At 41.1% G+C, this 22,898-nt stretch overlaps 1 protein-coding gene across 2 annotated transcripts; it reads right to left on the bottom strand.

The window, feature by feature from the left end:
• Positions 1–1,907: 1,907 nt before the first annotated feature.
• Positions 1,908–22,544, bottom strand: dpydb (dihydropyrimidine dehydrogenase b). Of its 2 annotated transcripts, XM_030751783.1 has the most exons (25): positions 22,167–22,544; positions 16,191–16,301; positions 16,005–16,087; positions 15,546–15,633; positions 15,216–15,377; positions 14,901–15,097; positions 14,531–14,612; positions 14,293–14,380; positions 13,897–14,004; positions 12,271–12,440; positions 11,976–12,186; positions 10,082–10,266; positions 9,568–9,783; positions 9,176–9,340; positions 8,727–8,795; positions 8,525–8,608; positions 8,290–8,410; positions 8,053–8,172; positions 7,824–7,966; positions 7,508–7,562; positions 7,301–7,422; positions 5,875–6,024; positions 5,667–5,729; positions 2,714–2,791; positions 1,908–2,630 (listed from the first exon to the last, which is right to left on the bottom strand). In XM_030751783.1, the coding sequence occupies exons 1-25, from the start codon at positions 22,212–22,214 to the stop codon at positions 2,466–2,468; spliced, it is 3,084 nt and encodes a 1,027-aa protein (XP_030607643.1). In that variant the 5' UTR covers positions 22,215–22,544; the 3' UTR covers positions 1,908–2,465. The 2 variants fall into 2 exon arrangements, 1 of the variants encoding a protein (XP_030607643.1); XR_004021272.1 differs by lacking the exons at positions 1,908–2,630; positions 2,714–2,791; positions 5,667–5,729; ... (4 more) ...; positions 8,525–8,608; positions 8,727–8,795 and having other exon boundaries at positions 7,826–7,966.
• Between the last annotated feature and the right edge of the window lie 354 nt (positions 22,545–22,898).

Here is a 22,898-nt window from a genome sequence, read left to right as displayed (position 1 = left end):
GAGGCAGCTCTGCTCTTAAATCAGTGTGACCTTTGACAGTTTGGAGGGTGGAGCTCATTGGAAGAAGGGCCCTAATGTGATTGTTTGCTTTCCATCCAGTCACAGTATATACAGTTTGCTGCAGACTGGGTGACTTTCTGTTGGCAGCTTTACTTGGAAATGAAGAATATATGCTTTTAAAACAGCTTTGATTAAGTTACTGTTAATTACATGAGGAAATTAACCAGTTACTCATTGTTTTTAAGTAACATTAACTTAAAGTAATCGAGTAACAGTAAAGGAAACCAGTTGGAGGAAGCAGTGCAATAACCTGAGCCAAATCTGTTGAAAGGAAGAAGAAGAGCAGCTGTTTGGGTGTCAGCATTCCCAGTAGCTCACTCCAAGTCTTAACTTTCCCCATAGGAGCATGGTGGGTAGTCAGGGAGGATACACAGTAAAGAGCATCAGAGCAGTTGGATGTTGGCAGTTTCTTGGAGGCTCATTTTCTCTTTTGTAGAACACTAAGGTAAGTTATTAGACCTGTAACAAGTATGTTTAAATTTGTTTCTCACTGCAGCCAACATTATTTGACATTTATTAAAGTTAGTTTGCTAATGCCATCCATTCATCAACTTACTATCACTTACCATCTACCTCTGGTTATTAGGGTAGCAGTCTAATAACCCAGACCTCCCCAAATCACCCTGGTCACCTCTTCCAGCACTGAGATATTCCCAAGCCAGCCAAGAGATATAATCTCTCCTGCAAAAAAGTAAAGATGAAATCCTGAGGCCACCAATGTGGAGACCTTCCACCACCTGGGTATACCCAGATATTCCCAGCCAGGGCTGCCCTTTGTCACCACAGAATTGGTGACAAAGGGCAGTTACATTACCACTGTATACACTGGAAGCAGAGTTCCACTTCCCCCTCCTGAGTCGTCTAATGGTTTGTCAGAATTGCTTTGAGGCTGACCAAAAGTTTTATTCCACAGTCTCACCAAACTCCTTCCACACCTGTATTTTTGAATCAGCCACTGTCAGAGCAGCACTCTGCTTGGCCTGCTTTTACCTGTCACCTGTCTCTGGAGTCCCAGAGGCTATTCAAACCTGAAAAGACTGCTTCTTTAGCCTGATAGCTCCCTTTATCTCTGGTATTGCACCTTTTGGTTCTGGGATTACAGTCATGACAGGCACTAATGACCTTGCACCAGCCACAACAATGGAAGTGCAGAACACAATCCAATTGCACTCAGTGTCCCCATCCTCCCTTGGAATGCAATCAAAACTCTGCCAGAAGTGGGAATGGAAGACCTTATGGACTGGAGCTTCTGCCAGACATTACCAGTGCACCCTGTCTATATGTTTGGGTACACCAAGCCTGGCCACCCAATGCTCACCCTCGGTAACAACGTCCCAGGCAAGGAATTGGACCCTTGGTTTTTGTCTTAACATAAAGTTTGTCTTAACATGAAAAATTGCACAAAAATAGAAACAAAGTACCTAAAAATAGTATCATCTAACAGCAATAATGTATGCTGTTCACAAACTGCACAGCCACAACTTTTATGCTTATCCTGGAAACGTATCCTTCCAGGAAGTATTCAGCTACAGCAGTGGTTCTCAAATCCAGGCCTCGTGGCCCAGTGTCCTGCAGGTTTTAGATGTGTCTCTGCTTCAACACACCTGAATCAAATGGCTGAATTACCCCCTCAGTATGCAGTCAGGTTCTCCAGAGTCCTGCTAATGACTTCTATATTTGACTCAGGTGTGTTGAAGCAGAGACACATCTAAAACCTGCAGGACACTGGGCCACGAGGCCTGGATTTGAGAACCACTGAGCTACAGGAACCACAAAGCTGTACTTAAATATTTGAATAGATAAAATGTATGTATGAGGATACAATAATGACAGTGAGTAATGGTTGCACTTATTTTTAATATTTCACTACATTTTGCTGATGGTACATATATAACAGATTATTTTTGTATCAGGATTTAGTTCATTTTTAATAAAGTACACAATCTCACAACTTCATAGAAAATGTGCTCCTGGGTACAGATGACTTTCCGTGTCAAAAAATAGACATTTGAAATCATAGGAAATTATCAGGGGAGCATTTCCTTTGATCTGAATTCATTTAACATAAAAGCCATTTTAAAGTTGAATTTTTTTGCAATAAGAAGAAAATCAGATCCACATTTACCAAAATAAACCAAATCAAAGTGAAACAATTGACACACAGTTATCGTATACCTTACAGTTAGTGTGAGGTTGTCCACCTCTCTCTTCAGTGGTGCCATTAGTGCAAACTGAGATTATACATCAGATAAATGAATTCACTCTATAGCACATGTTTTTCTCTATCAAGAAGAAAAACATGTTGGATGTTTTTTGTTTTTATTGTTATCAGGTTTTACAGCCATTTTACCAAACATGATAATATATTATAAAACAGACTGAAACATTTTGATTTGTCTTCCCCTTTAGCAGACAGGACTAATGGGCACGCCTCTGTTGGGATTATGGGGTGTTTTCCTGTTGACCATCTTGATGCAGTCTATGATTGGACAGACACTGAGGCACAGAGTGCAACCCGTGCAGCTGTCAGTCACAGAGGGGAGGTGGGTCTCAGGGTGGAACGTTATAGCCTGGAAAGAAAACCGAGTTAGATAAATCTTTAAAAAAAAAAAAAAAAAAGAGATAACTGCCTGACTGTAACAGACAGGCATACCTGGTATCCAGAGTCATTGCAGGTCATGTAACATTTTCCACAGTTGATGCACATCTCTTCATCTATCAGAGCCTGGACCTGAGAGCATGGGAAGTTATCCTCAGTTTGCATGTGTTTTCTTTTAATCAGCTGTGATAGTCTGCATTTATAGATTAATCTTTTACTACAGTCCGTCTTGTCAAAAAGTACTTAGAGGGACTCTGGAGCTTGAAAAAGGCGACTGGACTTCTTTTTGTTTCTTGAAGACGTTTCACCTCTCATCCGAAAGGCTTCTTCAGTTCTCAACCAAATGGTGGAGAGACCCAGGTATTTAAACCCCTGTGGGCGTAGTCCCCTGGAGGTGGTTATGACCCTCTATTGATCATGTGCGTGAAACACATGTGCCCAGGTGTGAAGGGGGCGTGGGTCATATTTAATCAGTGGTTTCAGTTGAAACCAATTTAGGACTCCGCTCCATTGTTTCCTGTGGCCTATTGAGGTCACTGGAACAAAGGTGTGAATGGGGGTTGAGACGTCTGGGAAGGGAGCTCAGGACAGCACTGTAAGCGGGGGAAAGTTGGTGACGTAATCCACCTCCTCTGTTCAATGATGGTTGTTCACAGTGGACATAGATGGCTTCTTTCACTCCTCTTTCAAACCATCTGTTTTCCCTGTCCAAAATGTGAACATTGGCATCCTCAAAAGAGTGCCCTTTTTCCTTCAGATGCAGATGTACTGCTGAATCTTGTCCTGTCGAGGTGGCTCTTCTATGTTGTGCCATTCGTTTGTGAAGAGGCTGTTTGGTTTCACCAATGTAGAGGTCCGAGCACTCTTCACTGCACTGAACAGCATACACTACATCGCTGATCTTGTGTTTGGCGGGTTTGTCCTTGGGATGAACCAGTTTTTGTCTTAGGGTGTGACTTGGTTTGAAGTATACTGAGATGTCATGCTTGGAGAAAATTCTTCTGAGTTTCTCTGACAAGCCTGCCACATATGGGATGACAATGTTGTTCCTCTTGTCCTTCCCATTCTCTGTAGTTTGTGTTTGGCCTTCATTCCTGTGCATCTTAGCTGATTTGATGAAGGCCCAGTTGGGGTAACCACATGTTTTGAGGGCTTTCTTAATGTGTGTGTGTTCCTTATGCTTCCCTTCTGCCTTAGAGGGAACACTTTCCGCACGGTGTTGTAGGGTCCTGATCACCCCAAGTTTGTGTTCCAGAGGGTGGTGGGAGTCAAAGAGGAGATACTGGTCTGTGTGTGTGGGCTTCCGGTAAACTTCAATGTTGAGGCTTCCATCTTCCTCGATAAGCACCGCACAGTCCAGGAATGGTAACTTGTTATCTCTGGTGTCCTCCCTGGTAAAACGTATGTATTTATCCACTGAGTTAATGTGACGAGTGAAGGCTTCTACTTCTTGGGTTTTGATTTTGACCCAGGTGTCATCTACATATCTGTACCAGTGGCTAGGTGCCATCCCTTTGAAAGAATCAAAGGGATGGCACCTAGCCATCTTTGAAAGAATCAAAGGGATGGCACCTAGCCACTGGTACAGATATGTAGATGACACCTGGGTCAAAATCAAAACCCAAGAAGTAGAAGCCTTCACTCGTCACATTAACTCAGTGGATAAATACATACGTTTTACCAGGGAGGACACCAGAGATAACAAGTTACCATTCCTGGACTGTGCGGTGCTTATCGAGGAAGATGGAAGCCTCAACATTGAAGTTTACCGGAAGCCCACACACACAGACCAGTATCTCCTCTTTGACTCCCACCACCCTCTGGAACACAAACTTGGGGTGATCAGGACCCTACAACACCGTGCGGAAAGTGTTCCCTCTAAGGCAGAAGGGAAGCATAAGGAACACACACACATTAAGAAAGCCCTCAAAACATGTGGTTACCCCAACTGGGCCTTCATCAAATCAGCTAAGATGCACAGGAATGAAGGCCAAACACAAACTACAGAGAATGGGAAGGACAAGAGGAACAACATTGTCATCCCATATGTGGCAGGCTTGTCAGAGAAACTCAGAAGAATTTTCTCCAAGCATGACATCTCAGTATACTTCAAACCAAGTCACACCCTAAGACAAAAACTGGTTCATCCCAAGGACAAACCCGCCAAACACAAGATCAGCGATGTAGTGTATGCTGTTCAGTGCAGTGAAGAGTGCTCGGACCTCTACATTGGTGAAACCAAACAGCCTCTTCACAAACGAATGGCACAACATAGAAGAGCCACCTCGACAGGACAAGATTCAGCAGTACATCTGCATCTGAAGGAAAAAGGGCACTCTTTTGAGGATGCCAATGTTCACATTTTGGACAGGGAAAACAGATGGTTTGAAAGAGGAGTGAAAGAAGCCATCTATGTCCACTGTGAACAACCATCATTGAACAGAGGAGGTGGATTACGTCACCAACTTTCCCCCGCTTACAGTGCTGTCCTGAGCTCCCTTCCCAGACGTCTCAACCCCCATTCACACCTTTGTTCCAGTGACCTCAATAGGCCACAGGAAACAATGGAGCGGAGTCCTAAATTGGTTTCAACTGAAACCACTGATTAAATATGACCCACGCCCCCTTCACACCTGGGCACATGTGTTTCACGCACATGATCAATAGAGGGTCATAACCACCTCCAGGGGACTACGCCCACAGGGGTTTAAATACCTGGGTCTCTCCACCATTTGGTTGAAAACTGAAGAAGCCTTTCGGATGAGAGGTGAAACGTCTTCAAGAAACAAAAAGAAGTCCAGTCGCCTTTTTCAAGCTCCAGAGACTACTATGACCTGGATGACTGAGAATCTACACAGACATACTTAGAGGGACTGACTGCTACATGATCATGAGAAGACGGCTTGTGTCAAGATGCAGAAAATGTTTATTTATCTCTCTTCATATATATACCAGTATAATAATTACTATATTCACTGGTTACAGTAAATGAATAAAAACTGTGTACCTGCTCCATGTTGTTAAGTTCCTGGTACGCTCCAATGTAGCGCAATGCTCTGGCTATCACTTCCTATAACACAACCCATCACCACAGATACACATACATATAAAACACATCAATGGTTAAAGAACAAATGCGGCTTTATTCATCTGAAGGTGCAGCGTGTGTGTGTGTGTGTGTGTGTGTGTGTGTGTGTGTGTGTGTGTGTGTGTACTTTGACACGAGGAACAGGGTTCTGGGGCACGTTGACTTGGGTGATGTTGGCTTCCACCACATCGGTTTCACCAGCATCTCGAAGCCGTTTCTTGTACGCTGCAACGGCTTCTGTCTTCTGCTGGAGGTATGGGCCAAAGCTAGGGAGACTCTACACAAACACACATCAACCATTAAGTGGTAACATTAGACAAACATTTAACATGTGATAAAGAAAGCATGTCTTCTTTCAGTTCTAAGATTTTACACATCAGGACATAACAAAAATAATCTGGTCCTTAGCAGGTCTTAAAATGAGGAAAATACAACCTCAGATGAACCACAACACATGACACATTATACAGTGTCATTAATTATTTAACAAAAATGGCAACAAAAATGAAGAAGCACAGTGTGAAAAACTAAGTACACCCTTACTGCTCCCATAGGAATTAAGAGGGTAAGTAGCAGCCGGGTGCTGATAATCAAATCTACTTGATGAATTGATTATCAGCAAGTGTGAGCACCTCTATAAAAGCAGAAGTTTTGGTAGTTTGTTGGTCTGAAGCGTTCAGGTATTTGTTAACACAATGCCAAAGCAGAAAGACATCAGCACTGATCTTAGAGAGGCAACTGCTGCTGCCCATCATTCCAGGAAAGGTTATGAGGCCATTTCCAAACAATCCTAGGACATCCCAGGATTGGATGTCCCAGCAAATTCACCCCAAGGTCAGACCATGCAATGCGTTGAGAAATTGAAAATACACCAAAGCATTCCAGATTTAAATGTGAGGTTTTATGTCTGACAGCTAAAGCTTTGCCAAAACTGGATTCATGCAACAGGACAATGACTCCAAGCACAGCAGCAAATCTACAACAGAGGGGCTGAAAAAGAAAAGAATCGAGCTGTTGCAATGGTCCAGTCAAAGTCCAGATTCAAGCCAGTCGAAATGCAGGCAGGGAACCTTAAGAGAGGTGTGGCATAAACGAATGCCTACAGAACTCAATGAACTGAAGGAACTTTGCAAAGAAGTGTGGGCCAACATTCCTGCATAATGATGTGAGAGACTGTCAGTCATACAGAAAATGATCATTTCAAGTTATTGTTGCTAAAAATGGTTCTACGAGCTTTTGAATCATGGGGTGTACTTAGTTTTCTCCACACACTGTTTCTGTGTTTAGGGTTAATTTCTTGTTAAATAAATAATGCCACAGTGTAATCTGTTCATCTTAGGTTATATTTAAATAATTTTAGAACCTGCTAATTATGTCCTCAAACATAAAGCCTTTAAACTGAAAGAGAGTGTACTTCTATTTTTTCAGTAACACTAACAATAAGTTACAGCACCATAAAAAGCAATAATGCAAAAGATAAGTAGCAACAATCTTTGAGGTCAAAAAGTCACTAGAAGTGCAGTCACAGCATTGTTGGTATCAAGTAATTGTACCTGTCCGACCAGGTCTTCTAGTCTGGGAACTGGTTTTCCCTTCTGATGTCTCCCCGTTGGTGGTGACTGACCATCCCAGTCCTTCAGCTCCAGGCTCTTTAGATACAGCAAGGCCTTCAGACCTAAACATGTGTAATGTCATCATTACGATCATACAGGCTAAACATCTTGAAGCTGTCGAAACGATGTGGAAAAGCAGTTACATACCCACACAGTAATCCTCGATCACTGTGAAGTCCTGGTTCTGAACTGCACTACACACCTGTGGTAATCAGACACAGTGAGACATACAGATGTCTGTAGATCGGATCAGTAAAATCCTGTTAATGTCAGGACCGATGGAATTTAGCACGCTGCCCCCCAATAATTCCCATTGAAGGTGTTCCCCAATGCTCTAATGATATCAACACCTGTGCTCTCTGTTACATTAACAGAGTCAATCCTTCTATGATTTTTCATTTAAACTAGCTTGAATATTTAGGGTTTTTTTTTTAAAAACATGCTACAGTAAATCTGTTCTCACCTGTAACACTGAGGCCCCAGCATGGAGAAACTGCAGTCCAGTCTCTGCTGAGTCGATACCCCCGGTGGCCAGAATAGGGAAACCAGGAATTGCTCTGGCAATGGCTGACACTGCTCTGAGAGCAATGGGTCTGATGGCATTACCTGAACACACCAACAGTGTGGTAAAGAAGTCGCTTCAGGCACTGCACTGTATTTTACTGCATGTGTGTGCAGGAGTGCGCACTTACCAGATATCCCTCCGTATGTTGTGCGTTTTCCCACACCAACACTTGGCCAGGGAGAGCCGTCAGCCTTCAGTTCCATTAAACCCGAGACCGTGTTGGTGGCCGTGACTCCATCCGCTCCGCCTGTAACACAACACATTTGTAAACTTGTGAACAGGTGTCTGCTGGTCATCCATTTTACTGAGCGGTGTAAGGTAATAAATGAATGGAAATGAAAAGGAGGAAGTGGAGTGCGGTCACCTTCATGGGCTGCCTTGGCAATGTCAACAATATTTGTTACATTTGGTGTCAGTTTGGCAAAGAATGGAATGGAAACGGCTGCACGCACCCAGCGACAGATGTTCCTTACCAACACTGGGTCCTAATCACACAACAAATGATTAGATCTTCAAATTACTTTATTGCTCCTACATCTATTTCCTGCCATCTTTTTGCATAATTTTGTGATTTTTTTTTCTGTCGGTTGTGTGTGTACCTGTCCACAGGCCAGCCCCATGCCTCTCTCTCCCATCCCGTGAGGACAAGACAGGTTCAGCTCTAAAGCATCTGCTCCTGACTCCTAACCACACATATTTTCTCATATTTACCATCATATTACATCATCATTGCACAGTACAGATTCTGTAAAACTGTTCATGGTTAATGTACGGGTATCTCTCTCTTTTTTTTTTAATCACCTCAGCCATCTTGGCTAGCTCTGTCCAGTCTTCCTTGTTGTAACCACACATTATACTAGAGATCACCACCTGACGGAGACAGAGGGAATTGTTACATTTTAAATATCCACATCTTGTGGACCTCAGTAGAAAATGTCCATCACACATTCAAATGTGGGTGAATTTTGCATCCAGCTATAGTGATGGACACTCGTAGAGACACTGCACAATCCTGGAGACAAACAGTGGAAAGCAGATGTGATGGAATGGGAAGAATGAATGAACGAAGCTCATGAAAGGGAAACTCAAATAGACAGGAAGTAAGAAATACTGTATGTTATATAATACAGAAACAATCAGGAAAAACAAGTAAGTATGTAGATTCATTAGTTAATAAAAAATAAAAACTTAGGGACACGTGCATCGACAAAAACACAAGCTCATCATCACCAACAAAATGCATGACTTACGTTGTTGGGGAAGTCCTTTTTCAGCTCGGACACTGACCGACACCAGTACGCTGCTGTCTTCTCACTGATGAGCTCAATGTTGAGGAAGGAGCCCAGACCAGGTCCATAAATATGACCTGATGTTGTACCACGCACAATTCGAGGAGACACATTGGTCACCAGGTCCTGCAGACACAGGTTCATAGAGCCCATTCATGTGGCTGACTTTATTTTTAGGTTTTTCTTTCTGCTAATTTTACTTTTGGTTTGGGTTATTTAGCAGACTGATACATAAATACATAAAAGAATGAATATTGGGGCAGAGTGACTTAGGGTAAAATCCCTTACTAATGCATCCTAGCATACTGGTCCTAGTGATTGGTGATTTGGTTCATTGTTTGCGTGTACGGTACCTTATCCAGTCCAAACGTCTTGGTCAGAGCAAAACCCCATCCTTGTTCAAACGCTCTTCTGATCATGGCTGTGCTAGTGGTGGGAGGAGCAGAGGCCAGGCCGAATGGATTTGGAAATTTGATTCCACAAACCTCAATGCTGATGTCCACCTGGTCTATAGCACTGTGGAACAACGGCAACTTTGGAACTGGGTCCACTATTTGTCCATGAAGGGACTGCAAAAAAAAAGTAGAAGGGATACATATTTACTAGTATTACAAACACATCATGATACAACCTTGGATCTGACTCTGTATCTAAAAGCAAAGTCCCATAATGAGACCTATAATTAGTCCTATAATTTATGTATAAAATATAAATTCTGATTTGCTTAAGTTGTTCTGAAACATAATGATGCATAGAAGTTGATTGTGTTTAGATTATATAACCATTTTTACACAAGGAGACCAGGCAAACCATTAATAGGCAACGTGGCTCACACCTCACAGGTGTTTAGAGTCTTGACAGACTCACCTGTATGTATCTGTGAATATGCCATGAGGCTTGTTTGCCATCATTCACTGACTCCACTGTGGTGTTTGCCAAACCAGCAATGTCTCCTCCTGCAAAAACCCAGGGCTCGCTGGTCTGCATGGTGTCTGTGTTCACCTCTGGAGTACCCCAGCGGCTCAGCTTCACCGGAGCCATGGCCTCAGTCACTACAAGTACACAACGTATGAATCAGTTTCAGGCTCCACATTCACCTTCTGCATCAGCCTTCAAAACATTACAACTCATTTTCAGCACATTTTCCAGAGCCTGACAGAGTTTCTAGCAAGCTACACTGGTTACTATCTCATCTTTAATAAGTAATAAAATTAATCATAATACTATGCAAATCACAGTTACAGTGACATTAGTCTCTAAACCCATATACATTAAAAAGTAATAACAACACAGTTCTGTGCAAAAGTCTTCAGCCCCTCATTTCTTTATATTTTGTTTCCAAAGGGTCAAACTGTCTTGTTCATTTTTAAAGTGCTCTTGAGCAATAATTCTCCAGGCTTTCTGAGGGTTCCACATTTTTCTTTGGACATTTGCTGATTTTTCACTCAAAAAAAAAACAAAAAACCCCACAGCTGAATTAAAAGGTTTGCACACTGTGTGAGATGGTTAACTGTCAGTGTCTACCATAGGATTAAATATTAATGAAAAATGAAGGTGGTGTATTAACAAAACAGCTGGGTAGACTTTGTACATTCAGTCAGTCAAGTGATTCTTTCAGAGATGTTAATGTTAAGTGCTGGTGGAGCCAGCACCCGTTCAACACTCCTGTTCTGTTCAACCAGACATGGCGGGAGTTCCTCTTTCCATCATTAAAGCTTTCATTACTAACGTGCTGAAAGAGTTATTAAAAGTTTCTCACATCACACAGGTTGGTCGAGGTGGTTAGTAAGAAAAAACTGTTATGATGATGAATTAGAGTGATTGTTTACTTGTTAATGCTAGCTCTGGTAACTGATCTCAGAGCAGTGCAAGCAGCAGTTTGTCTAGCACGCTGGTCTCCTGTCAAAGACCAGAAGGTTATCCACAGTGCGCATGCACAAAAAATCCAGCTGCAAACTGCTGGTCTCTCAGCTTGACTGGGAATTTATTTAGGCTTCATGGTAAGTGGTAAACGGACTGGTTTTATAGAGCGCTTTTCTTCTCTACATGACAGCAATGAGTGCAGCTGTCTGTAAAACACGGTGGAGGCTCTGTCATGGTTTGTTGGTGCATTTCAGCTTGGGATCTTGTCAAAGCTGATAGAATGATGAATACAGAAAAATACAATCAGATCTGAAAAACGTGTGACTGGCAACTGCTACATTTTTCAGGATGACAATGATTCCAGACACACTGCTAATGCAGTTAAAGCATACCTGGATAGAAAAACACCCAGTGGAACAGTATCAGTCATGGATTGGCCTCCCTAATGCCTGGACCTCAATATCATTGAAACAGTGTGGGATCATCTTGACAGAGAATAGAACGACAGGCAGGAGCTTTGGTCCTTCAAGAAGCCTGGAGAACCATTCCTGTAGACTACTTAAAGAAATCTGCCTCAGAGAGCTCAGGCTGTATTGAAGAATAAAGGCTGGCCATACCAAATACTGACTTTCATACTTTCATACATACTGTATTTGCACATGTTTCAGTAAATCACCTATTTTCCATTTTCCTACAAAATATAAAGAAATGAGGGGGTGGTTCAAGACTTTTGCACAGCATATAAAAAACACAAAGCAGCTGTCAATCAGACATTCTGAACCATACAAAGAGCCATACACAGTTTTACAAATCTCTCCTGATTCTGTTTCATTATTCCTCTTAGTGAAAGGCGAAGCAAAATGCTGGGTCACGTGTCACTCAGCTGATCGCTCATTACCTCGTGGCTCATTCAAGATGGATCCAAAGGCACTGATGATGTAATCAGCCTTCAGTCTGACAATTTGCTCCTCGTCTTCCACCCAGTCACCCTCCTCCGTCTGCTCTGTGCGACAGAACTGTAACCCGGCAACGTGCCCGTTCTTCATGATGACCTCACGAGGAGACAGAAAAGGCAGGAACTCACACTGCTCCTCTTTAGCCAACTCCATCTGAGAGGAAAAAAGGTCACACATATCAGTGCACCGTCTGTCTGTCTGCATGCTGCATCAGTCGATCCATGTGCATCCATCTACCTCCTCAGGAACAGCTCTAATGTTGGTGAATCCCTTCCTGAAGCACACGTACACTCTTTTGGCTCCACAGCGGAGGGCTGAGGTGGCACAGTCAAACGCAGTATCACCAGCCCCCAAAACAATCACCACTCCCTTTAATTCTGGCAGAGAGGAGTGGCACTGACACATGCCTAGATAGAGTGACACAGAGATTGTAAAACTGCATCATTATGGGTGACAGTAGTTCAAATCATCCTTTTTCTTGCTTCTAAAACTCTCAGGGTTAACCTACGTCTGTCTTTAACACACTCTATGGTTACCTTTTGTTGCTTTTGGGTTTTTAGTTTTTCACCCATTTTTAGCATCACCTATTTCTATAGATCCAGTCTTCAGCTGTCAGATTGTCTTTCTGAACTTTTTGGTCATTTTTCCCCCTTTGTCAGTTTTTTCTGGATCTCCTGTACTTGTCATTTCCTTGTTAAAGATGACTTATTTTTCATCCATTTTCTTAACTGTCTCTTCAGTTCATGTCATAGTCTACAGAGGCAGACTATGTGCTGTGTGGACAGGTGGACCTAAAATGCAGGACCCAAAGGCAGCCAGACAGAGTGGATGAAAAAACAGACCTTTATTTAATGGCTGGAAACAGGTCTCAACTAATCAGGACAAAAAAGACACTTACAGATCCCACACCGGGCAAATACAAACTAGGAATACTGGAGCCCGGGATTACAGGGATACAGAGAGTTATGGACATGATCTCAATGCAGGGACTCTAACGAGGGACACGGGGAGACCGAGATAATAAATACACAGAGGGGATAATGGCGAAACAGGCACAGGTGGGAGCACAGCTGGAAGTAATCACAGACAAACAAGACACTCTGATAATTAAACTTAGAAGGCCTGAGGATCAAACCGAGGAACAACTAGAATTACTAAGAATCACAGAAATGAAAATAAATAACAGAATCAGAAAGTCCATAACAGAAAATGCTGCGTCACAGAGCCAGGATTAAGAAAAACAAATTGTTTTTTAAATCAGCATGACCACCTGTGCTTGTTATAGAGTGACCCATCCAGTCTGTCTGTGAGGACCAGTGGGCTTCTCTCCTTTGTTCCATGCTTACAGACATCACAGGTGTCTTTGTGTTACTTTAGTCTTTTTGGGCTTGTTGAAGAAGACAGTGTGTATTTATAGTTTCATTAAATCTCACAACCGCTCATTGTAGCTGTTGTCCACGGTGCTGGAATGATGATATTGAGAATATTGATTATTCCTATATGCTATTATTGTTGCACTTGCAGTGTGTGTGTGTGTGTGTGTGTGTGTGTGTGATAGAGCGAGAGAGAGAAAGAGGGAGAGAAAATGTGCAGTGCTGCTCTGGTACAATGTGGTGTTAAGGGCCCGGAGGCCTGTCACAGAGTTGTTACACCTGTGGTGGCAGAGCAACGCAGACACAATGGTGCACAAATTCAACTGATTACAGCCATTTAATGGACTGATAACATCTGAGTTGGGTTCTTGGGACGGTGAGTTTATATAAATACTGTGACTTTGTTACTGTACATGTAATATTAGTAGTATAATCCTGTGCATGTATGTTACTAAAGCATTCATTCCTCCCTCCCTTCTTGCTACAGTACCTTTCTTGCTGGCAGAGGCCACCATGGGCAAAAAGTCCTTGGAAGTGAAGAATCCTTGATCCACAGTTAAACCCTCAAAGATTTTAGCTCTGTTGGCCTGTGGGAGACCTGGAGACACACACACACACATTAGGGTTAGGGTTAACTTTAACCCTGCAGACATGTGCAAACACAACATACACATGATGGGAAATTTAAAAACATGCTCAGAAAAACTAAATTGATCGTTGCTGTAATTCAGCAGTTTATTATAACTTTTTACAAATATTAATACTTAACAGACACACATCATCTACAATATGAAACCATATATATATATATACACACACAATTAAAGATGAATTTGTAGGTAACTAAACTGCAATATATTCAGACTGGTTGGCATGTAAAACTCACCAATCCCTATGAAGACAGCCTTAAATCCGTCCTCCTTCAAAGACTTCAGAGTCATCCCATTAACACCCAAACCCTTCTCACACACCACCTGTATACACCACAAAAACACATGCTTTAATGATACTGTAATGGCTCCATAACTGCTGAATCATGTTAAGAGATTAAAATAATGGACACTACAAAGACTACTTTAAAAATGTGTGGCAGTATATGAGTTATGAGTTACCACAGCTCATACCTTCACTCCCAGGTCCTTCATCAGGTTTATTTCAAACTGGACGACCTCATAGGGAAGCCGGAATTGAGGGATTTCTGAGGTGCTGCATAGAAGAACATATCCTCTTGAATGCTAAAATTCCCCCAGTGATGTCGGATTCATGAGCCAACTTTGTCGTCAAATTTTCAAATATATTAGAAAAGGTTCACCCATGGGCCGTGATCTAACATGCAATGCTTGCCAAGTAAGTAACAATACAATATACAACCACTTATTTCACACAGAGGCTGAACTAAGGGCCTGGCAGAGTCTAGGACTGACATACAGAGAGGTCAATGAAGATCACTTTCAATATCCTATGATATTTTATATGATAATAATATTATGATACCTCAGCCCTCCAATGTACTTCTGTTTTTCAAATATGATGATATTATCATATCCCAGACGGGCCAGGAAAGAAGCACAGCTGATTGATGCTGGGCCACAGCCAATCAGAGCTATAGGGGTGTGGTAAGACTCTGGCATCTCATTGGGTGGTGGGAGTTCAGGGTTTCTGATCTGAGGGATGCCCATTTTACTAAACACCTGTAAAGAAACGCACACACAGTAACCCCAAGAGGAACACGCTCAGCTAGCTGTAACCAGTTATTGCTGATGTAACTGAGCAGCTGATGATTGTTGTGTTTCCTGGTAATTGTTGTACCTCAGTAGCAAACTGCTGTAACCCTCCAATGTTAATGGGTCCTTCTTCACAGGCATACAGGTTGCAGCCCCCTACACACAGCTCAGACGTGGGACAAACCATCCCACAGGTCAAACCCAGAGGGTTGTCAGATAGAATGGCCCGCGCTGCCCCATAATAGTTCTGTTACACAGACACACACACACACACACACACACACACACACACACACACACACACACACACACCCACACACACACACACACACACACACACACGTTCGTCTTATCATTTGACATCAGAATACTGCCGTCTGGTATTACAGTAATGGAAGGAAGGACAGCGTTCTACCTTACTGCAGATACTGGTAATAAATGACTTGATGTCCAGGTTAGTTGGGCAGCTCTTCTGACAGGGAGCATCAGCACATTTCAGACACCTAAACACAGATTTTTTATTTGGTTCTGCATCTTAACCAAGCAGGATTAATAAAAAACTTTATATGCAAAGTCTGTGGAGGATTTTTGTCGTTTTTAGAGAAAAGTTATTCAAAAATATTCAGTTCCTAGAAAAAAGTGATTCTGTCATGATCATTATGTAATTCTGTAAGGCTCTAATGCAACTGAATTGTTACACTGTTGGTTGTACAGTTTGCTATTGTGCTAGAATGGTCATATCCACACAATGGCAATGCGAATAAACTGATATTAACCCTTTCCCACTCTTTTTAGAGGGCTTTATATCTAGTTTTTTAAATTAAAACCTTGTTCCAAAAGACGGCAATCTTAATTATACTTTATTCCCTCTCACCTCAGTGCTTCTCTCAGAGCTCCTCGCTCGCTCAGAGTTGTATGCTTGATGTCATCAAAGTTGTTCTCTAACTTCACACAGGACTGAAAGAGAGTGAAGAAAGAGGAACAGAGAGGAAGATGACTGGTGTTCCCAGCATTAAATTACAGAAAAAGAAGCAAAGTCTTGTTTGTATATTTATCTTACATCACAGTTCCTTTCAGGGTTTCTCTTCCAGTGTTTCTTTTCTTTCTTTTTACTGGCTGTGGATATGACCTGAGCATGAGTCTTCACCCTGGGATTCAGGGCCAGGATGCTCTGAAAACAAACTTGAGATGTAAAAGATACAGGACTGCACAGCCTAATGAACATGGGGAGAATATTGTTCTATCTTCTATAGACTTTGTAAAGTTTTTATGAATCATTAATAGCTAAGTGGCTCCATGGTGTAGTGGTTCACATCTTTGCCTTACATGCAAAGAAAGGGCCAGGAAACATCCACTGTAAAATCTGTGCCAAGTCAAACATGCAGATTCATCTGCTGTGGTGATCCCATGGGAAAGTAAGAAAGCAGCTGAAAGAAAGCTACTCCGCACTAAATGTGCATACTTGTGGAAGCCAGTAGTAGCCATGCTTCCCATTATTTTGAGATCCTATGTTAGCAATATTATTCCCATTCCATATGTCTAGTCCAGTTTCTTCATTGTTCCAAAACTGTGAGACAGTGTTTTTGTAAAAAACAAAACCCCAAACTATTATATGCTGTCAGCGCAATCCGCCTACCATTTATCACAGCTGAGGTGCTACAGGGTGAACAAGATCATCAGGTGTAAAGAACAGGGCTAAATATACTCTGTTATTGGGCAGAGTCTGTTGGACTGCTGTGTAAAATGTAAATACATTTTTATTTTATTTTATATTTTACATTTTATTCATAATAAAGCAGAGAAAATATATGACATTTTTTTAAACTTATTATTTCATGAAAAATAAACAGCTGTAAGAACATTTTGCAACTAATTAGGTTAGCTGGCAACAAATCACTAACGTATCAGTAACAGACCACCTTTGGGGTGAATTAGAGCAGAGACTATGAGCCAGAATTCTCATCCAGTGTCTGACCTCACAAATGTGCTTCTGGAAGAATGGTCAAAAATTCCCATAAACACTCCTAAACCTGTGGAAAGCCTTCCCAGAAGAGTTGAAGCTTTTATAGCTGCAGAAGGTGGGCCAACATCATATTAAACTCTATGGTTTAATTGATTAATGAATTGATTATGGATTAATGGGATGTCCCATGTCACTCAAGTTCATATGCATGTGAAGGCAGATGAGCGAGTACTTTTAGCAATATAGTGTATTTACAGGTTTTAGAGAGGCATACTGCATGCTCCCATCCAGCAATATTTCAGCAAGGCAATGCTAACCCACATGCTGCATCTATTACATTGATTTTGTAGTAGAAGAGTCTGTGTGCTGAACTGCCTGCCTGCAATCCAAACCTTTCACCAGCTGAAAACATTTGGTGCACCCTGAAACAAAAAATGCATCAGGACAATAAAGGGACAACATTCCTCTCCCAAAATCCCAGCAACTAGTCTCTGCAGTTCCCCGATGTTTGTGGACTGCTGGTAAAAGAAGAGAGGATGTGGCAAACATGCCCTGTCCCAACTTTTTTTTTTAGGTGTGTTTAAAGGCCTGCCTTTAAATTCAAAATGAACTGATACTTTTCTTTTTCTTTTTTTTTTAATATTAATAATTAATAATTAAACTAATACTTTTCTTTTTTTTTTTTTTAAATAATTAATTAATAATTAAACTAATACTTTTCTTAAAATGTTCCCTTACAGTTTAAACATTTGATATGTTTTCTATGTTCAATTATAAATAAAATATGAGTTTATGAGACTTACACAGCATGACAATTATTTTGGAATTGGATTTGTGACACTCCAAGCCTAAAAAGATACTGCTGTCATGAATACACTGTTTAAAATATGTTACTTAAGGAACCCAAGACAACTTTAAGTTGTAAAGATGAGAAAGCAACCATCGGTCTCCTTCTGTGTACAGTTAATGGTGTTGAGACCCACTTTCCTAACTCAAATCATTGCCAGGCCATGCCATAGATTAATTTCATAAAACAGACAAAATTTGGGTTTCCTCTTAGTCTTCAGGGTGGAAGTGGAAGTTTTTTATTTTTTTGGCCACAGTAGTATGTTCGTGGTATATTGAGACAGGAAATGGGAAAAAGATGACAAGCGGCCAAGCTGGGACTCAAACCTGTGCTGCCCACACCTCAACGCAGCATATGTATGTGGTTGCCAGCTTCATCACTAAGCCACCTGGGCACCTGTGGAGCACTACTTTTAGTGTCTGTCAGGACAGTTCTTCAGTACCTGCACTGCACAGAAATGTGGAGGAAGGAATTTTTTTGTCAGCACTGTTTTTATATCTGTATTTATCATTATTATGTATTTTCCATAATCGGATACGGATGACGGAATTAAGACCTTAGATTTTACATATTACATCAATTTTCTTTTCAAAAATGTTCCTAATTAAAGTGACCCAGTGTTTCTGAGATTAAGGACTTTCTAGTTTTGTTTATTTAAATGTTTTCAGTTCAGTTCTTCGGTTGCTTAGAGTTTCTAGTTGGTTCATGTCTTTCCTTAGTGTATTTATTCCTGAGCCTTTAGTTCCTGGTTATGGTTTTGTTTATATTGCATTCATTGTTTCAGTTTGTCCTGTCTCCCCTGTGTTCCCCGCATCTTGTTAGTCTGTGTTTGGTGTTTCTTGTCTTGTCATTTCCTGTTTTATTTTAATAATTATTGCTTTGAGTTTTACTTCCCCTTTTCTTGTTGTCCCCAGCTGTCTCCACTTCCCCTGAAGTGAAGACACTTCTGAGTGTATATAAAGTGCTGTCTTCCCCACCTTGTCAGAGTGTCTATTTTTGTGCCCCTTGTGTTTTCTCATTACGGGTTTGTGTTGTCATAGTTTGCAGTTTCCTTTTAGACTCTTGGACTTTTTAGATTCTTTTTTTTTTATATATATATTTATTGATTTTTACATTAACAAACAAGAAAACAAAACAAAACCTTCAGCACAGGTTAAGAGAGTCAAAGGTAAATAAAATAACAAGTAAAAAATAATAACTAAATATATGCATTACATGAATTGCACATACATACACAAATTGCACTGGTACTCTACCAGGGAAAGAACTTACATTACTATGATTTATTTGTGAAAACTAAATGCGGTCGCCCCTTTTGCAAGAAGTCTGCAAGATCACAAAGAAGGTATGCCAAATAAGGCTGCCAGATAGAATAGAATAAATCATCATTGCCTTTTAGTGTGGCGCTGATACGTTCCATTGGAAACACCTTGAATGTCTCTCTGTACCACTGAGTTACTGAAGGGGGTTTCTCTCTGATCCATTGGAAGAGAACACATCGCCGTGCCAAAAGGAGAAGTTTGCCCATTAGGGACAACTGGGACTTTTTAGATTCTAACAAAACAGCTCACTTTCTGTTGAATCCTGCCTGCTTCCATGTCTGCGTTTTTAGTCTTCACACTCCACCCACTGCCAGCATTATCTTTCTTTGTAGCACATAAAAGTTTGCTAATGAAAAAATACTGAAACTGTGGAACATTCTGGGAAGTCTGGCTGTTTTGATGGTTGGGGTCAAGATGATAAGATAACAGTGAGGTGCCAGGTCAGTGCACTGAGCTTATGTCACGTGTTCATACACAACAGCAGAAATGGAGAAATTAAAGTCATCACACACTGACACCTTGTTACAAGAGGAAATACTGAACAGTATTCTGTTCATGTAAATTCTGCCATAAGTGTTCCAGAATCTGCCAATATTTTTATATATTCATATGAATGGGTGATTATCTCAGTTTCTAAGTATTGCCCAATGTCTATACATGCACACCTACATCTCCACTCTAACCACGTGTCAGTTATCTAAAGGTTGTACAACCAAACGCATGGCTTGTTACATAAAACCAGAAGGCCATGTTAACACTGCATAATGTGGCATTTTATCCCCTAATTCATCACTGTTGTAAAATCCTACAGTGGCAGGACAGGATAAGAAAGAATAGGGCCTGCAGCTCGTGTATATCACCAAAATCACAGAATGATGACAGTGAGTAGGTTTCATATATCTCAGAAAGTGCCAACTGTACTGCATCCCATCTTAACTTACTGAGATCCACAACTGGTACTGGTACTGGTTAGGACAGGGCATAACCTTTTTAGTTATGTTGGTACTGACAGAAGGTTCTACCTCTTTCGGACTGATACTTCTTGCTCTCACTTCAAATGTCCTGCGTAACCTGAAAATATCAGTGCTGTACTGTAGTTCTGTGTACCCTAGAGAACTTTTAAAAGAGTAAAAGTCACGGCCCTCGCAGTTTTGGACTCTCCCTTTACGGTCAATGTGCACTCCAAGAGCACAAACCTCCACCATGGAAGCTCACCCTCTGTGCAGCGTTCAGTTTAACGGGAATAGTTTTGTATTTTTATGTATTTATTTGGTTTTCTTTGTTTGTTTTAAAGATACTTTAAGAAGTTTGTAGTGCAGTAAAAATCAGATGAGGGCAGCATGACAGATGTTTACTTTGATTACTCAGATTATGTAGGAGCAGGTCATGGATAATAGGTATTGATTTGTTAATAACTGGATATGAATAACAAGCTTATTATATAATATTATACTGCAATAGATTTCTAACTAACCAGGCAGCTCGTTCCCTTTCTCTTGATAATATTTTCTTTAAAGATATAATGTATTTTGGGGTCAGCTTGAAGGAAAGGCAGATGTGAAATGTAAACGTGAGGTCAGAGGTCAAATGTGGCATATTTAGATGCAAAGTCATATTTAGAATCCCCATATGATAAAATAAATTCCTAAATGTTTTCAATACAAACAAAGGCAGCAGAATTTTAAGCAGAGTTTTAAAGGTAAAATATATTTTATTAAAATCTGACCTTATTTGATCTTGAAGAAGAGGTCAAAGATCCAAATTCAATTCAGTTTTATTTATATAATTTCCAATATGCCTGTATGCTGTCAGTAAAAACAATGGTTCTATAGAGCATTATCATCACTTTGATCTTCAGGTTAACATGATGACCTTGAAGGAGAGGTCAGAGATTAAATGGGACATATTTTAAATCTTTATACAGTACTTTCTATATGTTGACAGCACACTTGTAAGAATCATAGTTTCTAAGTTATGAGTCTTTTTGTCAATTTTGGACCAATAAATCATGAAGCTGACCTTGAAGACCTTGATGGATTTAAGCTAGATTTTCTTGGATTGTTAACATGAGCCCACTCTGCACCCCTACTAAGATTTATCAGAATTCATTCAAAACTTTTTGAGCTATCATGTTTACAGGCAGAATGACACACAAACGCTACCAAAAACATGACCTCCTTAATAAACGGCAATCAGGTAACTTAGCAGACTCTTTTAAAAAGCACTTGGTCATCCATCTACTCAGACTCACCTTTGATTATCGCCTATATCTTCTATACCTGTTTTCTGTTTCTTGGTTCCTTATTTTTTTATTCTAAAGCATTCTGTTTTTGACTTTTCATTCTCTTGTCACTTTGACATGGATTATTTTGCCACAAGGCAGAGGACACATTAGTGTGTGACGTGCAGAAAATGTGCTGCAAAACCTCCGGGTGAGTCAGTGAAGCCAATTTCAAAATTTCTTGTGCTTTCAGTTTCGGAGCTCTTAAAGGGCTGTGTCAGCGGTTCAATATTATTCTCCCATAAAGGTGGGGACTCACATGGGATGGGCAAACCTGAGCCAGCAGTGGCTGAGATAAACTAACTTTTGTTCCAAAAATTCTGGACCCTATTCATTTCGTTTCCACTAGCACCAAATCATCCAAGTTATATCAGGGCCCTTCTCACAGTAAAGTACCTTACATTACTAAAAAGAGGAACTCAATGATTTTTCCTTACGTGACTTTGTGGAGGACAAGCTGCATTTCAGAGAAACAAAGATCCCATGCTGGTGGGTCTGTGAAGCCCCGAGACTAAACCCCAAATGTATATTTGTACTCTTAAAAGTTCTATGGACACAAGCTAGGATGACTTATAAAACTTCACTGTTCGTGTTCACAGAAGAGTTTAATACAGCAAACTTACCTCAATGTCTGGAAGATCTTTACTCAACATGGTGCTTTGGCCCAGCATCAGTAATAAGAGCTTTCAGAAGCTTGAAAAGGCCCCTCTGCAGACCGTGGCAGGTGCTGTGGATTAGAGGTCTGCAGCACTGTACAGGACTACTCTGCTCCCGAGTGGAAATATATGAGAGCTTACCCCCCCTTATCAGCCTTACTCCTCTCCTCGGCAAAAATGTCAGACAAATGCATCAAACGTCATCCTTTCTCCTGCCAGCCTGTTAAGGTGAATGACAGACAGAGCTGTTCTCACTTTCTAGGGGTCAAAGTTCAGCGGAGCTTCTGGGTGCATTGCAACAGAGCTTTGCACAAGCTAAACAGCAACCATGGCGAACGGTCAAGTTCAAACTCCACCTCTGTGAGGGGAGTGGAGCTCTGCGTGCTTTTCCTTTTCTCATATCCTGTAAACAGCTCTGTGTTTAACCCCTTCCTCCCTCTGTGTCTCAAGGACTCGGCTCGCTTCCTTCTCCACACAAAGGAGACATCCGCTATTTACAATATGTGAGCAAGTCCTCTTGCAGCAATATAACAGATTCTTCACCTTACTCTCCTCGTCTGTCTCATCCACTCTTCCTCCTGTATGTTACTGGTCCGATCGCTCACAGTCTTCATGTTCAATCTTTGTTTTTGGAACAGATATTTGTGTGGATGTACAATCCTGCTTCACTGACCTGCTGTTGTCAAGATTGAGCATCCA

The sequence above is a fragment of the Archocentrus centrarchus genome, chromosome 17, assembly GCF_007364275.1.
Source record: "Archocentrus centrarchus isolate MPI-CPG fArcCen1 chromosome 17, fArcCen1, whole genome shotgun sequence".
NCBI classification, from domain to species: domain Eukaryota; kingdom Metazoa; phylum Chordata; class Actinopteri; order Cichliformes; family Cichlidae; genus Archocentrus; species Archocentrus centrarchus.
This window is presented reverse-complemented; position numbering and strand designations above follow the sequence as displayed.

Excerpts from the sequence above, each read along its gene's own strand:
- dpydb (XM_030751783.1), bottom strand. The coding sequence starts at position 22,214 with ATGCTGGGCCAAAGCACCATGTTGAGTAAAGATCTTCCAGACATTGAG. Across the intron at positions 7,967-8,052 it reads AACATACGGAGGGATATCTG|GTAATGCCATCAGACCCATT; the intron begins GTAAGTGCGCAC and ends TGGTGTGTTCAG. Across the intron at positions 7,423-7,507 it reads GATCGAGGATTACTGTGTGG|GTCTGAAGGCCTTGCTGTAT; the intron begins GTATGTAACTGC and ends ACACATGTTTAG.